The sequence below is a fragment of the Scomber japonicus genome, chromosome 15, assembly GCF_027409825.1.
Source record: "Scomber japonicus isolate fScoJap1 chromosome 15, fScoJap1.pri, whole genome shotgun sequence".
In the NCBI taxonomy this organism is placed as follows: domain Eukaryota; kingdom Metazoa; phylum Chordata; class Actinopteri; order Scombriformes; family Scombridae; genus Scomber; species Scomber japonicus.
In genome coordinates, this window is record NC_070592.1 from 8,894,238 (window position 1) to 8,919,814 (window position 25,577).

At 41.3% G+C, this 25,577-nt stretch overlaps 1 protein-coding gene across 1 annotated transcript in view; it reads left to right on the forward strand.

Annotated features, from left to right (window-relative positions):
• Nucleotides 1-25,577, forward strand: part of LOC128374212 (dolichyl-diphosphooligosaccharide--protein glycosyltransferase subunit STT3B) — an 86,494-nt gene that overhangs the window by 53,089 nt on the left and 7,828 nt on the right. The window contains exons 4-10 of the mRNA XM_053334485.1: nt 3,052-3,117; nt 10,509-10,608; nt 13,610-13,708; nt 16,533-16,679; nt 21,886-21,934; nt 22,743-22,897; nt 23,942-24,153. Coding sequence (XP_053190460.1) covers nt 3,052-3,117; nt 10,509-10,608; nt 13,610-13,708; nt 16,533-16,679; nt 21,886-21,934; nt 22,743-22,897; nt 23,942-24,153 — 828 coding nt within the window. The remainder of the gene's footprint in view (nt 1-3,051; nt 3,118-10,508; nt 10,609-13,609; nt 13,709-16,532; nt 16,680-21,885; nt 21,935-22,742; nt 22,898-23,941; nt 24,154-25,577) is intronic.

Consider the following 25,577-nt stretch of genomic DNA (forward strand, 5'->3'; position numbering starts at 1 on the left):
TGTCGTGTTCTGCTTTTTCTGCCTCCTCTTTCTCGCTTCCCGCCTTGCTTTCTCTTCCTGTATCTCATTATTGCTCATTCCTTTTTTTTTTCTTTTTTTTTTCTTCTTTCCACCGCTTCTCTTCCCTCGTCTCCTTATACCCCCGTCCTCTCCTCCACATGGCAAAAAAAAAAAAGGATGTTCAGAGCCGTTCTCTCAAGTCTCAGCCCAATCTTCATTATCCGACTCCTTCGTTTTATCCACTAATAACCCATTCAACTCCAGTAGCTTAATCTCTGTGTGCCCCCCCCCACCCCCCACCCCAAACACACACACACACACACACACACAGACACACACACAGACACTCACATAATCTATAATTGAATCCTCTCACACCCAGGAGAGCTGCTCTTTTTAACTTCATAGCTCATCATAACATGAATACACACATATACACACACACACACACACACACACGCACACACTCCTACACACTTTTCCCTCCCTTGCTCTAACCCCATGCACCATGCCTACATTATTGTAACAGTAATTCCACTCTTTCTCTCGGCTCACATTTAATTAGCTGGACTTGTATCACACTGTGCGACTTCTGTGCCTCGACAAAGGGAGCGGCGTCTCGGAGGGCAGTTGGGAGAAGGAGCCGGGGCACCAGTTGAACATGACTCAGTACAGTAGCTCGCTGAATGGACAACACAAGGCTAGTTATGGCACGGCTTGAGTGGGGAATATTGTCTCAAGGAGGGCCACTGACGTATGAAGGCTGTACAGTATGCGTTGTCATCCTATGCTAACGTAATGTTTGAATTTAGCCACAAAAACAAAAAAAGAGACTGAAAGTGGAACAATTAATGGGATTATTTTTTTAGCTGGCAATGTAAATTACTACTTTGTCACGTTAGACCTAAAACCATAGTCACGTTTCTGTTGCACAAGCAGAAGTTCCACCTTATTACAGGAGTGAATGCTAATCAGGTCACCACAGACCGACCTACTTACTGTAGATTACGGCTACATACAAGGAAAAGGCTTTATCTTTGTGTTCAAGTCGAGATATCTTTTCTTTGTGTTGTAGTTTTCTGTTGTTTCTATGTTGGCATGATGTCAGATTTCAGGGTTAAACATGGTTAAAGTTCCAAAAGTTGTGAATGAGTGTGAAAATGTTCGCTGAAACTCAAAAGCCCAGGCTGCCTTAAATGCTCCGTTTGCAACATTACCTCTAAGTCCTTCTGGTAATGAGGTCAGATTTAGTTGATAAGGTTGCTCCACAGGTTGTTTGCCTTGTGCACTGGCATATTTTGGATCAGATTTAGGCTTTAACGTTTATGGATTAACTTTACAAGCTTCCATTTCAAGTAAATAATGAGAGAAAGAAGTGAATTTATACTACAACTGTTTGTTTATTTGGCCTCTGGAGCCACCAGAAGTCTGCCAAGGGGAAGCTTCGGGAGCTTGCCAATCAGAACAGAGTGGATTCATCAGAAGGGGGGCTTTAAAAAGACATGAGCTAAAACGGCTTGTTTCAGACAGAGGCTGAACTGAGAGGCTGCATAAAGTGCACACATAATATACAGTAAATAAGTAAGGATAATAAGGAGTTCTTTCTAATTGTAAATCATGCAAAGACGTTCTAGTAAATCCTCAGAATGAAAATATAGACCTGGAAATGTGTGTGATACGTCTTGTTTAAAAAGGCACTTCACTAATTTAGTGTTGTGCTTGTATCCATAAATTTAGAGGACTCACAGGAGACAGATTAAAAAAAGATTGTCCAAATTAAAGCAGCTGAGGCTGATATATTCTTACATTTAGTCTGTAGTGATACACAAATTCAGGTCGAAGACTGGAGTAAACTAGGCATCATTATCGCAGTTTCATCTTACTTATGAAACCAGTGCAGTAACTCTGTGATTACACATGATTAACCCTCATATCAGCACTTTCACTGTAAATTAAAGCGCATTCAGTTCAACTCCGCTGCCTCATTCATGATAGGAAGCTAGAAAGCACAACATATAAATCTGTAGGTCAAGCTACACTTCCCATAATGCTTCATTATATAACTGCATCAACAGATTGTGTACTTCTTCTCTCGACCGATAAAAGTGTTCCTTTTTGTGGTGTGTTTCTTTTTTTTTTTTTGTCAACGTATGGGGTGGTATTAGTGCCCATTTGTGCGTGAAGTTGATCGATCGCTGCTGCCTGTGACGCTGTGTATCTGAGCGAGACAAAGCCACCTTGGTCCAATGATCATTGATTCGCCTTCATCAACAAATCATTGCTCTGCCATTGTAAGACGTGATCAGACCTCTACACAGACTCCCCACCCATCACCAGCTCCACTATCTCCATGAGTTTAATATCTCCAAAGAGCTCTGTGTGTCTTTTGTTCTCTGTTTGTGTGTGTGTGTGTGTGTGCATGCAAGTTTCTCATTGAGTGTGTCTTTAAATGTTAATGTGTATTCTTGCCTGCTTTATCAGGCCTGTAGCGGGGGAAAAGAGAGCTTGTTTACAAGATGTTGGTGGTGGTCTAGTCTAAATTGGTCTCCTCTCATCCTCTCTCACCACAGCTGGAGGTTACATTATCTGCTATCATCATTAAACTTAGTCTTTTAAAGGCACAAAACATGCCTTTTAAGCACTTCTTGACCCATTCTTAATGTAAATACAAGTTATTTTTACACATTTTGAATAAACAGAATTTTGGAGTTTCAAAACACACGTCACACTCACATCTCGGTAATGACAGTATAAACAGAGGATTTGATGGGGATGTAATGCGTCAACAGCTGGAGAGTAATAAAACCAATATATAAATATATGATTGAACCTTTTAGAGGAGAAGACAGCCTACATTCAGTCCAGATTTTTAGGTTTTTTGACTTAAATTGAAAGAGAACACTATATAATTATCACTAGTGTCCCTATAATACTGTAAAATGTGGGTCTTATTTGATATTGAAGCTTAGCCAATACAGTGCTGTGACTCTTCTACAGTTTTGTACTAACTCTTTCTTTCCCTCCCTCTCTCTCTCTCTCGTTCTCTCTCAGGTGAAATCAGTGAAGACAGGCTCGGTGTTTTGGACTATTGGCTGTTGCCTCTCATATTTCTACATGGTAAGAATAACTCACACAAACAGTGATGCATACACACTGGGTACATACTTACCATAGACTATATTCTGTTGATCAATCCCTTTTTTAGCTCAGTGTCTCATTATGTCTGCCATCTCTAAACTAAGCTGTAAATTAAAGGTGACATGAGCTGATGTAATCGATGACTTTATATTTTTATCTATATATTATTGTTAAATAGGTTTAACTTGTGTAATCTGCTTTTAACCATTTTCATTTTGTATTTAAAGTAAATATATTATATGTTAATGTGCTTTTAATGATGTTTTCTTCCACAGCTGCACGATCAATTGCCCTTTGGGAACAAATCAAGTGAATTATTGATTAAGCTTTCCGACTTTTGGTTTAATTTATATATTTATTCCCATTTTGGTTCAGATTCTGCTTATTGAGTTTGGTTCCTATCAAATTTCTGCCTTTTTGGACACCAAGATTCATTCAAAGCAAATGCCTCTGCAGTTTTGTGCTGCCATAAACAATCATTCATCACAACCAAGTGATGTGACCGAGTGTTTCTGATTCTTTTTAGCCAACATGCGCTCTGATAGCCATGTGGTTACAGTTACAGTGCGTATCTGCAACTTCCCTGTTTTGAGTCCCCATTTCTCTCTCCCCTTTGTTTCATGTCGGCCTCTTCGCCACTAACTATCTAATAAACAGCCTCCAGGAAATCTAAAAATGAACAAAATGTACAAAAAACATTTGTGCATCATTTTTTGTTGATCTTTACTTGAGTTGAACACACTGATTAGACTGATTAGACACTTTGATTACGACAGCGGACATAAAACCCCACTAAACTCTCTTATATTGCTCCAGGAAATGTTTTGTCAAGCTAGTCATACTTTTATGATGATCCAAACTGACCAAAGCACAGGAAATCCAAACTTTGCTTTCAGGAGTTTTATATGTTGAGTTGAAAAGCATGTTTCTCAATGAATCACCCTGTTAACTCCTATTCAGAACTGCTTCCAGATAATCAACACTGCTGGTGAAGCAGGCCCTGTTAAACGGATCATCTTCTGTCCAGCATGGAGCAGAGTAGCCAGTGTTTTCTGCATTATTTATAAATTCAGGCGCAGCCCATCAGGGGGTTTATGAGAGAGCGGGAGATAAGATAAAAAGACGATTCCAGGCACATTGCCTCGACGACAGATTATTTGCGTGTGTGTGTGCGTGTGTGTGAGAGAGAGAGAGAGAGAGAGAGAGAGAATGAGCGCCTATGAAAATCTCCAGTTTCTTGCTCATTCCAGGCTAAATCTCTGTGGCCGGCAGTGAGACAGATGTCAAATGAAACAGATTACCGAAATCCAGCTTCATCGATCACATTGGGCCACGGCATCCGAGGGTGGCAGAGATGACTGGAGAGACCATGAGAGAGAATGAGAGAGAGAGAGAGAGAGGAGTGATGAAAAGATGAATACAGTGTGTGAGACAAAACAGAGGATCGAGACAGGCAAAGACTAAGGAATAGATTCATAGTTAAGAAGGGGGAGAAAAGTAAAGAAAAGAGGGTGCAGTGAGAAAAATGCAAAGAAACTAAATGATAAGTCAGGAAAGAGAATATTCTGAAGTGTGAATAGGTCTTTCCCTTTTTTTCCACACTTCTGTCCTACTCTGAAGCAATGGGAACATTACGTTTCCATGCTTCTTTCTCCTTATTATTTCTTTCTCTCCATCACATCCTCTATCTCTGAGGTGATGTGCTCTTCCTCTGTACTGTGTCTGCAGCCCACCCACTAATGCAGATACGTACTGCAACAAACTAGGCTCGCACGTCTCCGTCAACACCACCAACCTTCCGATCGCCCCCACTTTTTCCTTTTGGTCTTGCACAAAAAGTGCCGCATACACTCACTGACCCACATGTACTGTCATACCACCTTATGCTGTCAATTTAATCAGGGTACAGCCGAGGCTACGTTTTCCCATGAGGCTTAATCGAATGTGACACTCGCATGGCAGATATGGAGACAGAGAGAGGGAAAGATCCCCTGCCTGGATATTGGCGTAATCAGAGGAGAGAGGACAGAGAAGGGCAAGATTAAGAAACGGATCAAAGAAGAAGGACCCACTGATGGACAGGAAGCCACAGGAGCCATTTTGGTAGATGCGCAACATGCTCTTTTCATCCCTCCGGGAGTGAGGATGGTGTGTGTGAGGGGGAAAAGACAGAGGACATAGAAAAAAGAAAAAAAAAACGGATGCATGGATCAACTATCCTGTCTGCATGCTCATCCAGAGCTTTGGCTTTTGTCTAAATGCCAAACCATTTCTACTAACAAAGCATCAGGGAGCATCATAAGCTCCCATTTGTCTAATCAAGTATCAATTAAATGCTAAACACACAGCTCCTGAGGTTGGTCTAAATAAAGTCACTTTTTTAACAGCTCACAGTGTTTCTCTATGGATGGATATCTTGGTCGGTCAGTCTGTTCACCACTGACTAAAATATCTCAACAGCTATTGGATAGATTGTCCTTTCCTGCAAAGATACCAGCAGGTTAAAGTTGTCAATTATTCTGGGAAATATCTCAACATCTTTTAATTGGATTGCCACACGATTTTGGAGAAGCATTCACGGTTCCCAGACGATGAATCCGGTCCCCTGACTGTTCCTGTGGGGCCAGTGTGAGGTTGACATTTGTAGTTTTTTAAGTGAAATGTCGCAACATTTCTTGTATTGATTTCTATGACATTCATGCCCCAGTCAGTTCAATTTTTCAATACCTAATGTATGATCAGATACCTGCACAACTATCACATTCCCATCAGTTTCAGTGTTTAGTACTAATTAGCATGCTAAACCATCTGCTGTCAGCATGATAACATCATCATTGTGAACATGAACATACTGAAATTAGTGAAATAAAATAGCAGCTCACAACTGCAATATCACTGTGTTAAGAGCAAGAAGCATGTAGGAGTTTGGCCTTGGAGTTTGCCCAAGATGTAACCCCGGAGCTGACTCATATGTGGACATACACACTAGCACACACGCAGACCTGCCACCTAGCAGAGGAATATAGATTCACAGGACGGTCTGTGTTGCAGCCACCACCCTTCTGATGATCAGTGTCATGTTAAATGTCTTTATCTTAAATGAACCAGTAAGTCACTGCTGGTACTGTAGGAGAGATGGTGCAGTTAACAAATGAACACACATTAGTTTTCATTTCCTCAAACAGACCATGTCAAACCAGAGAGCACGTAGACAGGCTTGGAACACTTGTGCACACACACACACACACACACACACACACACACACACACACACACACACACACACACACACACACACACACACACACACACACACACAGAGAGAGAGTAAACCTTTCTCCCTGTTGCATGCTGTGTTCTCTATATCCTCTTCAGAGTGGCCCCATGGTCATCAGATAAGCCCGGTATGAAATGCAGAGAGCGATAACGGCTAAAAGACTTTGCTCCAAACATTTTCAGATTCCTGCCCAGAGCTGTTAGCCTGTGGCACGAGCACGGGGTCAGCTATTAGAACCACAGATTCAAACAGAGCTTGTTGGTGTACACACATACACTACGCGCACACACACACACACACACACACACACACACACACACACACACACACACACACACACACAGCTTTGTTTTCTGTCACAAGCATTCATCTTTGTGTGGTCCTCTAATGTGACCAGATGGCCAGATTCCCCCATCCCTTTTCTCTGCGGTTGATTGTGCTTTCTGAGACTTTCAAAGACTCAAGAGGTAATTCTGCAAGTTGCCTTGTAGAATTTAGAAAGCTCAGATCTATCCAACCACATATGGATGCCTTATGTCAGCTGAAGCTCATTATCGATAACTTTGCGAGGCAGCCGGATTTTGCGAGATCACAAGAACTCGAGAATCCGTCTTGTCAGGCTTCAAGTTATGCACTTGTGTGTCTGAATCTCTGGTGGTTCGGACCAATCGGCATCCTATGAGGATTCTTGCTTCGTGATCTCAAACTACTTACTGAACAACTTTTACTCAACACTTGATACAGTAACTATTCCTTTAGTATAGGGCAACTATGGCTCAGGAGGTAGAGCGGGTCGTCCACTAATCGAAAGTTAGGCAGTTCGATTGTTGGCTTCTCCCGTCCACATGTCAATGTATTTTTGGGCAAGATACTTAACCCCAAATCAGTCGTCAGGTGGCGGTGTTTAGCTCAGTGGGATAGAGCACCCGCCCCATGTGTTGAGGCTACAGTCCTCACTGCAGGCGACCCCGGTTGGAATATCCTGCGTGTCATTGCCCCCCTCTCTGCTTCCCATTTCCTGTCTCTCTCTCTCTACTAACCTGTACATTAAAGGCAAAAAGCCCCAAAAATATACTTAAAAAAAAAAAAAAAATCAGTCGTCAAAGGTGTCCTCTGATGAGCAGGTCGGCACCCTGCGTGGTAACCCCTGCCATCAGTGTATGATCATATGTGTGAATGGGTGCATGTGATATGTAGTATCAAAGCGCTTTGGGTGCTCTGAAGACTAGAAAAGCACCATATAAGTACAGTCCATTTACCATTTATGTCAATTACATAAACCAGTACTCTCCATTTTGAGTTGTCCGGTTCTCTGAACACAAGCAGTCCCCATGGGGATTTTTCCACTTGGCTCCATCCCACTGACATGGCACTGAGCCTTTTACACTTTTTTTTCCTCAGTTAAGTAGTCAAAGGAGGAAAAACAAGCCTAAAAAGCAGCGTTAGACCTTGATTCTCGAGTCAATAATGCACCTTACTGATATCAGGGAGTCTAAGCAGAGAGATCGATATTTGAAAGCGGCTTTTCTTTGTTGTGTTATTGGGCTCAACCTGAAAAAAAAAACAAAAAAAAAACAAAGTGTGGTTGACATGGTTCCTCTCTTCCATGCTTCCTATTACTCCTGCTGTGCACACTCTCTGTTTTACTGTCTGTAATCATACGTGCTCACAAGACATGCAAAATAACAGCAGACTGTGTCATATTTGGTAATGTTTGCACAGTCAGTGGCTTCAGTTACTGCATTATGTTTTCAATTAGTTCCCAGCCAGTCAACAGCAAGAGACTTGATCAGCCACCCCTGTGTCAACACTGAAAATGAGTCTTAAATTGAACCCATTTCTGGTATTCATTGGAGTTTCGGTTCACATGCTACTAATTGGCTGTCACCATCTGAGAGAAAAGATGAAAATGACTTGCCAAAAGATAATTGCACCTAACCATCCAGTGAGGAACTTATTTAGGAGTTTCCCCCCCCCCCCCTTTTTATTTTCTGTCTTAATGTAGCATATTAATGTTTTATCAATTAGACATCTTGAGCTGCTTTTTTTTCTTCTTTGATTGCATAAGTTTAATTAATGATATTTTCATTGCGCTCACAGTAGCGGGTGCAAAAGGTCCTTTTTCTGACAAGCTGTTGCAAAAACAAAGGATCAAACTATTTGCTGCTATTCTATCCTGTTTCCTCTTTAATTCACTCTCCCTTTCTGTTGTTCTTTCTCTTTTTTCTGTCTCTCTCTCTCTATGTTCTTCCACTCTTTTTCCCATGCTCTCCTGTCTCTCTAGTGCTCTCACAGTTTCCATTTTGCCCTTTGCTTTAGTCAAGTACAGGCAATTGAAAACGTGTCAGTGATGTTTTTGTAGAGTCCTTTTATAGCCCCCACATTCAGGGCGCCGCGATACTTAGCGGACCTCAGGGTGAACGGGTGAGGTTTAGTATTAGTGGAGCTTTTAAAGTTATTGGAGCATCTCATATTTTACATATAAAGTATGATTGCCTAGTTTGTATATATTCTGTATATGTCAGTATTTTATAGTTGTGTACTTGTGTCTAATAGAATAGAGGCAGTAAGATGGTTTTACATCCTCTTTGAATGAGTCTATTCATGGTGTGTGTGCTGATGTGGAGGTATGTGACAAGTGCTGCTTGTGTTTATGGGTTGGCTCTTTTGACTAAATTCAAATTGTCACTGATAAAGAATTTCATATGATATTAAAATGAGAGCGCAAACAATTATTTGACTAATCAATCAGCAGAAAATTCATCTGCAGTTATCACCAACTGTGATAATTGGCAGTCTGCAAAAATTATTTGGTTCCAGCTTCTTAAGTGTTCATTTTCACTGGTATTAAACTGTATGTCTTTGGGTTTTTGGACTGTTAGAAGAACAAAACAAAAGTATTAAGTATATATAGACAAAATAATTATCAAAAAACCCAATAGTCTCCTGCACATAAGAGCATTAAAACAGGCCTTTATTTCTCCTCTTCATACTGAACTTAAGATGATCTAAATGCACTTGTAGTGTAAGTAATGGGGGACAAAATCCACAGTCTTTTTGTTTTTTGGTTTAAAAGTTTATCTAAAGATGATATAAGGCTTCAGCAGTCTGAGTTTGTCAAACAAAGTGAATATCTTGCTCAGTTAGTCTTTTTTGAAAAAAAGTCCCTCTTTATGTCTTGGCGGACAGTGTTTTTTGTTCTGCTGCAGTTGAAGTATAGTTAGAAAAAGAGAGACTTTGGGACTAAAGAGACTGACTTTGAAAGATATCTACTTGACTTGACTAATTTGAATGGCTGAAGCGTCATATGAAGCTTCAAATACACTTTTAAATACACTTTTACATGGACGGAGGACTTTGGATGTTGTCCCCTTTCACTTTCATTGTAAGTACATTATGAAGGAATCTCTTAATGACCAGTATGAACAGGAGGAATGATTACAGCAAGAAGAACATGTATCTTTCTAAGCCCTATAAATCATATAGCAAGTATTTAAATATAGTCTATATTTGTGTATGTGTTGAAGACAGTGGTAAAACTTGAAGGGAAGTTGTTGAATTAAAGTGGTTGCAAACTTCTTCCAGTAAACACATGCAGAGATGTTGCCAGAGGTGTAGAATTGATTGTGGTGGTCAGTCCCTGTGGGGGGTGCAACAAACAGCACTGAATTCACAAAGTAACTTATCATTTCAAATGCATGCAGCATTGTGACAGACTATTAAAACCGCAATTTCAGTTGCATTTTCATATTGACCTTTTGAGAAGCAGAAAGTGTGACCTCAGCAAAAAACTCAGTGGAGCTTATTTAGGTTTCCTACCCCAACAAACTATGTCTCAACTGGATTTTGATTAGCTCCCCTCATCCAGGCAAACCTGACATCCTCCCTGCTGAGCTAATTCCAAGCATTTTAACAGGAAAGCCTCCACTCACTGTAAAAAACAAACTGAGGCATAATTGATCATACGGGACTTTAGAATTCTTTAAGACTCAAGAAGGAAATGTTTAGTTGAAAAGCTGATTTCCACAGCAGGCTGACTGTGTGTGTGTGTGTGTGTGTGTGTGTGTGTGTGTGTGTGTGTGTGTGTTTCTAGGTGTCAGCATGGGGAGGCTACGTGTTTATTATCAACCTGATTCCCCTGCATGTGTTTGTGCTGCTGCTGATGCAACGCTACAGCAGAAGAGTCTACATCGGTAAGGTCCACACACACACACACACACACACACACACACACACACACACACACACACACACACACATACACACACACACACACACACACACACACACACAGGCACACATATACACACACACATACACAGGCACACACAAGCAATTAAACCAGAACATTTTAGGACAGGGGTGTCAAACATGCGGCCCGCGCCCAGATTTGGCCCGCCAAGGGTTGCGATCCGGCCCACTTGCCATCTAGTGCTCTTTTCCTTCCTTCCATCTGTCCTTCCTACCTTTCTTTTTTCCTTTCTTCGTTCCTTCGTTCCTTTCTTCGTTCCTTCCTTCCTTCCTTCTGTCCTTCCTTCCTTTCTTCCTTCCTCCCTTCCGTCTGTCCTTCCTTCTTTCCTCCCTTCCGCCTGTCTATCCGTCCTTCACTATCTCTCTTTCCTACCTTTCTTCCCTCCTTCCTTTTGCCTGTCTTTCCTTCCTTCCCTTATTTCCTTCCTTCCACTTTCCCTCCATCTTTTTAATGATCCGGCCCACATAAGATCAAATTGGTCTGTATGTCGCCCTTGAATGAAAATTAGTTTGACGCCTCTGTTTTAGGAGTGTGACTTGACGTTTAAAACTGCCCACACGTAACTGAAATTAAAACTAGCACTGATTTTTGTTTTAGAATAAAGATGTATGCAAAAAGCAAACACACCACCATGCTCTCCTATGCATCTCCCAACATTGTTGCCCAGCAATTTTGACCCCTGAAACAAGCTCAAATGCCCAGTCCACACTCCTGCGTTCATCTCTCACAAACCGTAAGCATCCCATCATCAGCGGCACAGACATCCACACACCCACATACCGCTTAACAGTAAATGCAACTACCTGCTACCTGATCCTCTTTATCTTATGTGGGGGCTTTTTTTTTTTTTTTTTTGCCACTACCAGAGGCAGAGCGCTGGCGGAGAGGATAGGCTTGTTACTCCACAGAATATCCCAGTTTCACAGCGCATGTGGCATCTCCAGCACATTATCTGTTGGCTGCGAGAACACAAGCTCAACTCTCTCCACCATCCACACATCCCTCAGTCGGCTTAGTCGCGTGCTCACAGCAGACACTACTGTTGTGGTCAAGATAAATGAGACCATGTCAAGTATCATTTACACATGATTATAGCTGTAAAGCATCGTCTTTGAGAGCTTTGCAAATAAATTGTGGCCTCTTCACAGGAGGACGGGAAAAGGGGGCTTTGACCTATCTTTGCTCTAACTCCAAACTGCTCTTCAACACTAATGTTCTACTTGAGGGTAGTTAGATGAAGTGGAATTTTTCCTTCAGCCTTATTAGTCACCTCACGCACCTTTTTGGTCGCAAATGAGAGATGAGGAACTATTCAAAATCCTCCTGCTCACCCACAAATCACTTAACAACATGGTCCCCACCTACCTCACAGACCTGCTCCACCATTAACACCCCCTCCCGTGCCCTCCGATCCTCAGAGGGAAATCTCCTTGCCCTACCCCCTCGGACCAAGCACCGAACTTGGGGGAGACAGAGCCTTCTCCGCTGCCGCCCCACCCTCTGGAATTCACTCCCCAAACCCATCAGAGACTGTACAGACCCCCATACCTTCAAATCACCCTTAAAAACACACCTTTTTAAACTGGCTTTTAACCTGTAAAGTGTTTTTTATCCTCTTTCCATTTTATGTCTTTTTAACCTTCTGTATTGTTTGTTCTTTTCATTTTATGTCTTTTTAACCTTCTGTATTGTTTGTTCTTTTCATTTTATGTCTTTTTTTTTACTTTGAGCACTTGTAAAAGCGCGTTATGAATACAATTTATTATTATTATTACATTTCAGACATTTTCTTATTGATATAAAACAATCCTGAAGCTCCTCCAATACTTTGCTCATCGTCACTCTCAGTACATCTTGCAGCAGTTCTTCTTTTCAGCCCAGGTGTCTTGTAGTTTGAAACATGCTAAAAGAAAAAGAAAAAAAAAAAAAAAAAAAAGGAAGAAAATCCCATTTTAATAAAATGCCTCGCAGTCTATGTTCCCTCACAATTCATTTCTCTCTGTCTTGAGTCAATAGCAGATGTGTGAGAAAGAGATAGCTGAGGGCGGTCACAACTACTTCAAAAACGAGGCACACTCTTCAGGAAGAGTATGAAATCTTAATTAAGCTGGTGCGTCTGCGAATCGGTTCCCCTCAGCTACAAAAGGTGGGGTGCGACGCTGTTCTCAGCACCATCGTCTCACTCCGGGCAACCCCGCCACACTGCACCGAGCCAGCTCCCATTTTCTCAGTAAATGACATTAGATTAGGTATTTTGTATTTACTCCCTCTGAGGTGCGACAGTGAAAATCAATATACTTTAAATACCTCTAGTGAAGTTGATTTCCCTCAGTGGGAACCAAAGTGCTATAGAAGGGTTTTTAGTAGGGCAGTAGATTATTATGATTGTTTGATGTCTTATCTGATCTCTCTCTCTCGCACCCTCTCTCTCTCTCGCTCTCTCTCTCTTCCTCTCTCTCTCTCTCTCTCTCTCTCTCTCTCTCTCTCTATCCCCCCTCTCTCGCTTTCTCTCTCTCGCTCTCCCTCTCGCTCTCTATCGCTCTCTCTCTCCTCTCTCTCTTCCTTTCTCTCTCTCTCTCTCTCTCTCTCTCTCTCTCTCTCTCTCTCTCTCTCTCTCTCTCTTTCTCTCCCTCTCTCTCTCTTCCTCTCTCTCTCTCTCTCTCTCTCTCTCTCTCTCTCTCTCTCTCTCTATCGCTCTCTCACCCTCTCTCGCTCTCCTTCTCTCTCTCTCTTTCTCTCCCTCTCTCTCTCTCTCTCCCTCTTTCTCTGTATCTCTCTCTCCCTCTCTCTATCGCTCTTTCTCTCCCTCTCTCTCCCTCTCTCTCCCTCTCTCTCTCTCTCTCTCTCTCTCTCTCTCTCTCTCTCTCTCTCTCTCTCTCTCTCTCTCTCTCTCTCTCTCTCTCTCTCTCTCTCTCTCTCTCTCTCTCTCTCTCTCCATACAGCTTACAGCACTTTCTACATTGTGGGTCTCGTACTGTCGATGCAGATCCCCTTCGTTGGCTTCCAGCCAATCAGGACGAGCGAGCACATGGCTGCAGCTGGTAAGTCGCATCCTCTCTCTACCTCCAGCGTTGGTAATCCTGCATTCTTCTGAGGAAAAAATAAATTCCCCCCCTTCTTGAAAATATCAACATGAATGCTGATGTTGAGTCTAACGATGATGTCAGCAATTCTAGGAAAATATTGCTGCCTGAAGTTGTACCTCAATAATATCTTTCACACCAAAAGTTCGAGCTTCTCACAAGTATTTCAGAAGTAGCAACAATCAGCTGTTTGGGGATTAATGCAACATTTGTCTTTGTTAAAACGTTGGGCTTCAGGCAAGAACCACCCTGACTAACAGATTTCTTGTTAATTAGCACAATTTGCTCACAATTTACTTACATTTCATGTCACAAACAGTCAGAGCTGTTGTACGAGTCATAATCAAAGCAGTCTGCCTTTTTTCACAAGGGGAAAAACACTTGTTTGAGTTCTGAATTATAATACTTTAATTTAAATAAATAAGTTTAATTATAACATCAAAATCAACTAAAATATGTAAGTAAACAAATCAGAAATGCAAAATGGATATTATTGTCACCATATCATCATCGTGGCTTGCTAATTTACTGAGTTTTTGGTTTTTTTTTGTCCAGTTGCACCCCCAACAGTAAAACACCACCTGCTGTGTGATATCATCTCTGTTACATCTCTGTTACATGATCTATCACATCCACTTGACTGCCTTTTCATCAAATTCAGAGACGGCTTTTCTTTTAGAAGGAACATTTTTAGCATCTTAACTTCATGTCAGTACATAATTCCCGTCATAGTACAAAGATGCTCTGATGACACGTCTTTGACAGCTGTACTGTTGATATTGTCTAATTGTTCGGGGGCCTTTAATACGACTCCTGACACTGATGAATTTGTTCTGTTTCTGTCTGCTGATTCGTGACAGCAGGACTTGAAGCTCTGCGGCGTGATGTTCTTCTTTTTTTGTGTTTTTTTTTTTTTTTTTTTTTTTTTGTGAATGAAAGTTGCCCACAAACAGAGCAGAACAAGCATCCATGTATAGCAATTCAGGGGGCGTTGATTATGCTTGACGATCAAATCTCTTGAAGTCACCTCTTCATGAACAGCTGGCATTCATCAGGCTGAATTGAGTAATTTACTTTTATGTCTGTGCAGTTATGTACGAGGGTTTTGCTGAAACCGACTCGGAGCACCCTCACCAGCCAAACTTATGAAACAAAACTGCTGATTTACGATAAGGGTGCAAAAATGTTGTTGCGTGACGCCCACTGTCTAATTCGAGGACTTGTTTGACAAATTATTCCGAATCCTCCTGAGATTGAACGCGTACACTTTCATGTCAATTCCAACCTGCTCCGATCCTTTAAGCACTGCCAACAAATTTATGCCTCAAAAACACGGGGGGAAAGGGTTCAGGCTGAGTGCTGCTGTGTTCATGTATTAAAGGTATGACTTTACATAAGCCACTCGCTTGTTATCCAAAGCACCTTATAGTATCGGATGCACACACTTTAACATAGTTAGGCTGCAGTGGGAATTGAATCCCTCCTTGCCCTGGCAGTGTTAGTCATGCTCTGTGTGTAGAAAAAGATGCTGGATCTTCTCAGAATACATTTTTTACGAACCTGAAGTAAAGTAAGCAGCTTCACAATCCACCCATATGGATGCAGCACTTTAAGTAGTTTTTTTTTTTCGGGAATGTGGGTAGTTTATTAAAGCTTGTTCAGTTTTCGCCTCTCAAGAGTGGGCCCATCTGCTGCCTGACAACACGGATGGGTGCGTACGTACGCGCATGAGTCTTGTTTTCATTTACATCCAGACTGGGAGAGGACTGTCATCGGCAGCTTCGGGGAGCTCAGCAGCACCTTTTCTTTTTCTCTTTTTTTTTGGAGAATTCTCTTAACTCTGCAGCAGGCGTATGTTAGAAGTGTCCCTGTTTTCCTGGGTGTCTACAACACAAACAACATTATGAGAGGCTTTGAAGGATGCACCACCAAAAAAAAAAAATCATTTCTGCCTCTTTTTTTTTTTTTTGTCTCTCCACTCCACTCCCTATCTCTCAAACAGCAAGTGTGTTTTAATGTCGCCAGGGTAGCAGCTGCTCCGAACATCTGGTGGTAGCATTCAGGGAGCACAGTGGGAGACAGGAAGAGGGGAGAGATGGAGCAGTGGACCTGTCTGTACCGTTGTGATGTCAACCTCGCGGGCGGGCGGGCGTGGAGGGTGGCGTAGAGTGACAAGCGTGTTAGCACCGTAGCGGCTCTCCAGGAGACAGACAGGGGCTTAACCTTGGAAATGGGTGAGACCTGCCGTGGGCAGTGCAGTGGCGGGCAGAGTGAGAGGAGTTAAGGAGTAGGGTGATTTCACACAAGGTTTGTCAAAGAATAGGAGGTGACGAAAGGCTGCGAAACCGGGGCCTCTCTTTTTAAATTTTTTATATATATCGAAATCACCAGACAAACAAAGAGACGCGCTGGAGAGAACTGAACTGAGAAAGTGACACAGCAAAAGAATGGGGAGGAAAGAAGTGTGACTAGAGGGGGCTGCATAAAGAAAGACAAGACGAGGGGAAAGAGAAGGGCTTATTTACCCGCATCGCTCTCATGCATTTGAAATACATTGTCCCACAGTATTTGTCTTTCACATCTATATGAAGAACCAAAAGAGGGCTTCTGAACTGCCACACTGACAACAACAGCACTTCTTAACCACCTAAACCCGCTTTGTACCTTTGCAGGAAGCAGCGAGAATCACAGCCTCTTCAAATATTCAGTGACTGAGTTTCCATTGTATGTTGTTTGCTCATTGTTTTGTTGTCTGTCTGTCTGTCTGTCTTTTTTTCCTCAGGTGTATTTGCACTTCTCCAAGCCTACGCCTTCCTGCAGTACCTGAAGGACAGGCTGACCAAACAGGAATTCCAGACACTTTTCTTCCTCGGAGTGTCTCTAGCTGCTGGCGTTGTCTTCCTCACAGTGATCTATCTCACATACACAGGTCTGTATGCCCACTCATGTGCATTTGTATTTATGTATTAACCTGAATCTATTGTAACACTTTGACATTACAAGCTTTAACCCTCGTGTCGTCCTCCCGGGTCAAATCGACCCTGTCTGTTTTGACTGTTCCTTCTTTCCTAACCCTTTTGTCCTACTTTCCTTCCTCCCTTCCCTCCTTCCTTCCTTCCTTCCTTCCTTCCTTCCTCCCTTCTCTCCTTCCTTCCATCCTCCCTTCCCTCCTTCCTTCCTTCCTTTTGTCCTTCTTTCCTTCGTTCCTTCCCTCCTTCCTTCCTTCCTTCCTTTTGTCCTTCCTTCTTTCCTCCCTCCCTTCATTCCTTTGTTCCTTCATTCCTTTCTTCTGTCCTTCTTTCCTTCCCCCCTTCCCTCCTTCCTTCCTTTTGTCCTTCTTTCCTTGCTTCCTTCCTCCCTTCCTTCTGTCCTTTCTTCCCTCCCTCCTTCCTCCCTTTCCTTCCATCTTCCTCCCTTCCTAGACTCGAGGACAACAGGAGGGTTAATTCAGAGGACATGAAAGCCGCTTAGCCACTGAGCAGAGAACTTGAAAAAGATAGAATTGCTGAAACATGCTCTAACAATATCAACTTTTGTATAATTAATTGTATCGATCCACGGAGCAGCACTTGGGCTCTTCTAATAAGGCTGCAAAGGACAAAATCAGCGTATTATATTTGTCCTTGTAATCAGTTCAGCTGCAATGAGACTTCTCACTAATCATTATAAAATATTACTGAACAAACAAATAAACCAACAGCTAATCTGAAAAAAAGATCAAAGCTTAAGAAGATACTGAATTGCATTCCTCTAGTAATTGATGCTTTACTTTCATTTCATGTTAACATGGACAGGGTGTTTATAGAAAATGGTCTATTCTGAGATCTTATTACTGCCTATATGCCTTATTTATGCATGAACACCCATGACTGCATATATTACTAAGCAGGGTTTAGTGTTTGCCAGTAAGTTGTCACATAGTTGGTTCATAAACACATGGAGGTTATTGACTGCACAGATATTTGCCTCCACAAACTAATAAATGTAAAGTAGCCTGAGTATTGTTGTGAATGTCAACACATTCTTTATGGTGTGCAGATGCACATGAGGCAGAGCAAATAATAGCTAATATATGAGGTGCTGTAATGAAGGAAAGTTGTTGAAGATGAATGTAGAAATAGATGACACGGTATCAGATGATCTTACAGTCAAAATGTTGCAAAGAAAACTATCTTCTTGGTGCAGGCTTGAGTTTTGATGTCAAAGATGTCTCTCTCTTTCTGTGTTATACTCCCATAATAACAGTACAGAAGGTGTTAATGTTTTTGGCCCTATCTGTTAGTGTGTTTATTAGCACAATATGTAAAAAATTACCCTGATTTTTTTGGCTGGAAATTGGTTGATAAATAGCCCTTTTGTGCACGGATCAGTCGACTAGATTTTGGTGTTGTTCCAGATCTGGGATACAAGCCATTTTAGATTTTGTTTTCTGTTTTAATCCAAAAAGTTACAGTGTGTTCATACACTATCCCCTGATGGTCTGATCTCCGGGCCTCCCAACTGGGCTGCTAATCAGTGCTCAGTTTATCAGAAAATTAAACCTGGAAGGCAAATGATAAACAAACTGATATGGATGCTGCAGCTTCTATTCAGCATCGGTGGAGGAGCGTGTGCTCTTTGAGTGCCTTCTTCTTCTTCTTCTTCTTCATCTTCTTTTTTTTTTGTGGACTTGAATGTGTTGTTTTTAACTGACCTAACTGAACCCAGATACACACATCCAGCTGGCTGAACTTTGTCCTTGTTAATGTTTTTCTCCATTATATTCAGCTCTGCTTGGGTTTGTGGCTGCAGCAGAGGCCTCAAGGTTTCAGGCCTTTAGCCTCTTCACTATATATCGATTTCATTTGTCTCCTGCTGAAGTGTTAAGATATAATACGACATATTCAGAACCATGACCTATTTAAGTTGTGCTATGTGTCTACAGGATACACATATAGCATGCCATCTCATGCTGAAAACACTAATTTATGGAGAATGTACATAAGGGCACATACCACCACAGAGGCACAACATTTTAAATGATTTACAGCATCGCACTAGCTTTGCATCCCCCAGTGGCTTATAGACTGATGCTGGTTGCAGGGAAGCTCATGTAAATGTATTTACTATGTAAGCAGAAAGCTCACTTTAAATGCACACCTTGCTTTTTAGTATATTTTTGAAAATTATATACTATGCATTTGTTTTCCCTACTTTTAATTAGATTAGCAAATTATTTACCCTCGTTAACCAACAATCTGATAAAACGTCACCCCAGATTATGTAAAACACTGCAGCAAGGGCCTTCTGCCCAGAGCAAAAGCGATGGTGGCACATTACATCCAATATTGGCATTCTGAGATTGGTTGCAGGCGTGCTACGAAACCGATTGGCCAGTCATGTGAGCGCAGACGTCCAGTCTTGTGGGGATACTGGCTTCAGCGGGACGTCTAGTAAACACTGTGATCTGTCAGCCATCTGAACTAAGCAGTGGGAGTCACTGGTTTGTTTGGTGGTATGCCAGTTTTTGCAGCGAGCCAAACTGCGCATGCCCTTCCTCTGGTCTGTCAGACTTTTTCATCTCATAAAAATCTCTGCAACATAGTAGCCGGGGTGGGTTTCCTCAGCATCTTGAACACGTAGCCAAGTATTGATCGTTTTAAATCAGTCATCCTTTAAATCACCTCTCAGAATACCTCCTTTCCTCTTACCTTTTACTGCTTTTTTTTAATATATTTTCCCTGCCTGCTTTGGTTCAGTGCTTTTGTAAAGTCATATTTGAAAAGGGCTCTATGTTTATGATGAAGCTTAATATATTACCATTATTATTATTAAACACATCAGTCAGTCTGTGATTTTTTAAAAGAGCAACAGATTATGTGATAGAGCTCTAGATTGGAGCAAATGTGTCACAAAATTTAAATATGGGGTTTAGGCTTTTGTTTGTGTTTATGTGTTTATGTGTGTGTGTGTGTGTGTGTGTGTGTGTGTCTGTGTGTGTGTGTGTGGCTGTGAAAGCCCCGGGGCATCAGTTCAGAGCTGAAATGTATTCCAGATCAAAGCTTAACCAAAATAAGACATTTGTATGCACACATAAAATGCCCTGTGCGTTCTAATTTGCTGCTTAAATGGTTTCAGTTACATTTATAAACAAGTCAATTTCAGTAATTAAGTACCATCAATAGAATACATTTTCAGCATTGACACATTCTCTGCTGAGTATTCATCCATTTCTTTCCTTGGTGTGTCAGTCACTGGGCTTCATAAATAAACCACATGGATACTGCCACAGGTTGAGCCATGCCCAAATAAGGGCAGATCCAACACATCTACAGTACACAGAATGAAGTCTACTGGTCTATAGACAAAACGTTGCTTAGACGACACTCAGGAACTTTGTCCTCCCTCCAACACTGTATTAAACCTCTGACTGTTTTCCCTGAACGGTAAGGTAAAAGGTAGCTGGAGTCATATCACATATCTGACCTTGGCCGCTATAGCAACAGTGTCAGAATGCCTTCTGTTTTCCCCGAAAGGAGCAGACTCACTGCTTATTACTATCTCAAGGGTCTAAACCCATCATTTGGTGTGCTCTTGCTATGACTGCAGAGCCTAGTTTGACCCAGTGCATATTAACACACACCAATCAGTTTTTCAACTTTGAATCAAGAAGCAATTTTTTATGTTTTCACCACAGTCGGTCAAATGTAATCACAAACACAACATCCACACTGTCCTCATGATGAAGTAGTTTGAAGGAAGTTTCTGAATGTTAAATGTACCCTTTGGAAATTCCTTTTAAATAAACAAATCACCAAAACATCCTGAAAGTCTAACAAACATGTTGAGGGCATTTCTCTCTTCATACATATTCAAGCTGATTTTTTAAATAGTAAATTGTGATTTTCTTTTTTTTACATCAGTCTTCATACTGTCCATAGAGTCTGAAATAGATATGGACATAGTCACTGTGTTGTCAGCTGTTGGTTTGTGGACTGCTGTTTTGAAACCTCGAGTTTAGTGATTTGTTGGTAGCCATGTTGGATTTTAACATCTTGATTTTTGGAGCCAGAAGTAACAAGAGAGTGGAGATGACCCTAGCAGCTAGCGCTAGATGCTAACTTGATTGGCATGGTGCATTTACAGTCTGTGGTTAACCCGGATAATACAAATGCTAATTTTCACAAGATAACACCCTAAAGCATACCCTGATTTAAAGTATTTTTTTACTCTAAATAGGACCATATTAAAAATAAACATCGTGCTGTATTGAAGAAGACTTGAAACTAGCGATTAAGACCATAAGCTCATTAGGAAAGTGTTCACTGAGGTAATAAATCATCATTTTCTCATAGACTTCCTAATGATCTTACTTCTTTTTGAAGCTAGTGGATTCACCCCCTTGTGGCCATTAGAAATAATGCACTTCCTTATTAGCTTCACTACCTGCTTGGCACTGCCGTTGTTTCTTAGCACATTACTGCCACCACCTGTTGATCAATGTAATAATAGTATGAAACCACCCATTCAACCCATTCATAAAAACATTGGTCCATAGCGCTTTTAGCCATCAAAAACTCCATAAGGTACCTTTAACTCTTAATAAAACCAACTTTTTCTAAAACTTGACCTTGATTTTTACTGATTCAGTCATGATTGTATATTGCTATGGAGAAACCGGTAAGATTAGAGACCAAGTTTTCAGGGGTTTTATGGGTAGTGGGTATAAATTACCACAATATATTCATGTATCACAGTTCAGTTTTGGTTCATACAGTGAATAGTAAGACATCTTGTTGTACTATCGTCTCTGCTACATATTTTCCCAGGCCTGTAGGTCAGATAGTATTTTCTGTTTTCCGTTGTTTATCTGAAGCCTCTCTGCTTTTGTTTTAGTTTTTCTTGAAGCTGCTCAGTTGGGTTGTGTTTACCAAGAAGATAATTATATTTTGTTGCGACAAAGGTCAATCACATGAATATTTTAAAGATGTTTTACTATATTTTCCTTGTGACTGACAAACCTTTATCTTAAAATATCTTTTCATTAGCACAATTCACAACACCTCCCACCGACAGTCCTTGTGTTCCGAGGATCAAACGGTAAAGAGGAAAGAGTTTTATATATCTCCTTTATTGATTGTGTTTTGCTTCTCCAGGATACATCGCTCCGTGGAGTGGTCGTTTCTACTCTCTCTGGGACACCGGGTAAGCTCTGCTGACCTTCACGCTCTCGCTGTCGATGAAACACTTGTTCAATCGAGTGCATGTGTGCATTTTCTAACACGGCTATAAAACCCCTTGCATCATCCCAGAGGGGGGAAACAGCACAGCATAGCATAGGCTCCGTGTCGAACTATTGTCTTACTTCCAAATAGCACCAGGCACCCCTTGTGTTCTCCAAATGTGCTGCAACATGTTTGATATTTCAGCACACCCAATCAATCCCCCACCCCTCCACACACCCCCCCGCCCCCCACCCCTGTTTGCTGACTAAAGCAGTATGGGATGTGTTTTTTTTTTCTTTCCTTTGGAGGCTGATACTAATTCCTTAATATGCTGTGTGTTTTCTATTTCCCAGCTGTAATCACAAAACGCTTCAGAGAGAAATATTTAAAATTGTATCGAAACTGCTGTGTTAAAAAGCCTGTTATAAATAAAGAGGCAACACACACACACACACACACACACACACACACACACACACACACACACACACACACACACACAAACACATCAGAAACTAATGGCAAAAAAAAAGAACATAACTCATCTGCGGTGCAAGATTTGTTCATATTTTACCATAAGGATGCTGGGGAGCTAAATTATCTGTTTTCCTCATAATTCTGGAGTTAATCAGGAAGATGTATTGTATAATTTGTCTCAACATTCCCCATGCGCTAAACCCAACATGAATTACATCCTGTCTATCTCTCCCTCCCTCCCTCCCTCCCTCCATCCCTCCCTCCCTCCCTCCCTCCCTCCCCTCTCTAACTGTCCTCCTCTTCTCCCCCAGCTACGCTAAGATCCACATCCCCATCATAGCATCTGTGTCAGAGCACCAGCCGACGACGTGGGTCTCCTTCTTCTTTGACCTCCACATCCTGGTCTGCACGTTCCCAGCGGGCCTCTGGTTCTGCATCAAGAACATCAATGACGAACGAGTGTTTGGTATGAACAAGATTAAATTCAATTACCGGTGATAACAGCAATATTTTAACTAGCAGATTTCTGGAGGCAGCAAAAAAAAAAAACAACAAAGCAATTTACAGTGCAAGCCAAACAAAAGCAATGTTGTTTTAATTAAAGGCTGTCAATAACTGGCTTTTTTCCATCGTGCCATGAGCGACTGCAATCTCGATTTTTCATGCCGCACACGTAGTTTTCCACACAGTTGGTTACCTTGCCGAGAAGTTTAGACGTGTCTTCATCTAACAGCTCACTGTGGCTGTTCGTCCTTGTTTCATTAAGTCACGCAATATTCAAAACTGCTCCGCTGTCAAAAAAATGATATCTGTCTTGTTTTTGTTGTCTTCTTCCGATATGGCTTCAGGAAAATAAACAGTAAATAGCGAGGCTGAGATCAGTGTCAGGTAAAGGAAAGAGCGAACTCAGCCTCTAAAGATAAAAAACTACTTTATAGAGAGGTGGTTACTGAATGTAAAAAAGCTATTTCTCTGTGGTCTTTATATGCCTTATTAAAATGGATTCAGTAGTGTATTAAAAGTCAAATAAAACACAGTATATTGATTCTTAGTCTCGTCTCTTGGATCTGAATAAATACCTGCTCCTTTTATATTTGCCTCTTTTATAACACTCTCTTAGCCTTCTATCAGCCTGAAAGCAAAAACATTGAAAGGAAATTAACTTCTTTAAAAAACAGAAAAACAAACCAAACTTTTATGTTTACAAAGAAAGACAGGCTATATCAAGGGCAGAGATCCTGTGAGCGCTGGAAACACAGTCCTTCAGCACTCTGTTTCTCCCCAGACTTAATCAGCCAATTATAGCTATTGATTAGCGATGCACCTGTTGAGCCGGGTCGGCACTTTTCAAGGACAGAAAGCAGCAAAGCACTCTTTGTATTTAGAGTTTGAGTTTTGCAGAGCTACTGTAGACTGATTGTGCTTGTCAGTTTATGTCTCTTCTTTATATTTACTATATCTTTCTCCATATCTGACCTCCACCTCTCCACCTTTTTCTTCTGCCTTCCAGTTGCTCTTTACGCCATCAGTGCCGTGTATTTCGCCGGCGTGATGGTGCGTCTGATGCTGACACTGACTCCAGTGGTGTGCATGCTGTCAGCCGTGGCTTTCTCCAGTGTGTTTGAGCACTACATGGGAGACGACACAAAGAGGGAGAAACCCCCGGCCGAGGACAGCAGCGACGAGGACGACAAGAGGAACTCTGGGAATCTCTATGACAAGGTAAGATATTAGACTATAGAAAGCTTTATTGTCCTTATTTTTATTTATTTACTTACATATAATGAGATTACAGGTGCCACTGCATATTGCTTTAAAGACAAATAAAAACACCATGACAACCAGATAAAAACAAGACCAATAAACAGGAGAGCTAAGAGCCGCTGCACAACCACACGCCGCCATGATTAAACTTAACACTGTGATACTTTCCACTAATTGCCCAGCAACAGCTCAGGTTGCTGTATTCGGATTATGAACATCATAAAGTTAATTAGAGCTCTATAATATATATATATATATACTGTATATAGCAAATAAGAAAAGCCTTAATTTGTCATACAACAGCCTCGCTGAGATGTTGTTCCTCTTGTTGCTACACTTTATTTTATTTTCTAAGTCAAGTTTTATTTATACAGCCCAATACGAAAACTAACATTTGCCTTAGGGGGCTTTATACACTGCACAGCATCCAACATCCTCTAGCCTTCAACTTTTACACACCTTTGCAGCACTTTTTAGTTTGGATTAAAAAAGAAAACCTTGACAGATATGCAACTGTCAGTTTTCCTTCCCTCTTCCCACCAATTCTGACTGTCGGTTTAGCTAAACTGTGATTCATCTCTGATTCAGCTGCAACTGTGTGATACCGTGGTTGTAATTTTAGCTGTCTCATTTTGTTGAATGTTGAACTGACTGCTGTAGTCGCCGCTGAGCCGAACAAAGAGCTCAGTCTTGAAGCTTTTTTCAGTCCACCTTGTAATCACACTATTGTGTGTTTAACACAAATATCGGTCGGCTGGAGGTGAGAAAATCTCAGCTCATATAACACATTGTGTAAAACTGACAGGTACTTGTAGAATGATGTTATGGAAAAGTCAGTTTTTGAAAATCATGATAGTTATGTAGTAATGGCACCACATAACCCTCGCTGCTGTGCACTGGCGTAATACATGTTTGCTCTGCTTGAAGATTTTCCTGTTAATACAATCTGCCAGTGCCAATAAAACAAATGTAAAAGTTGCAGATATACATTTCTGCCAATATGTGATGGAGGTGTAGGTTGTGAAGTGTAGCAGCGAGCTAATAGAGCACCATTAATATAAATGATGCAGATTTCAAGACAAAAGACAAATATTTAGAGGTTAGAAATACATTCAGTGCTTTAAAGCCTTAAAACTACACATAAGTAACACTTAATGTAAACAAGAAAACACCTTTACTTTACCCTTAAGACAGAAACTCCATCTCCATGACGTTTGTTTTAATATTTGATCATCTTCTTGTTAAGTGAATCAGTTCTGGTCAAACCGACAGCGTTGGATTTCTTTCTAGCAGAAATGTTACATCATCTCAGTTACAGTACAGCTGTTTTTGCCCCACTTTCAGCCAGCGCTTTTAGGTGTCAGAGAATGTAATTAGAGATG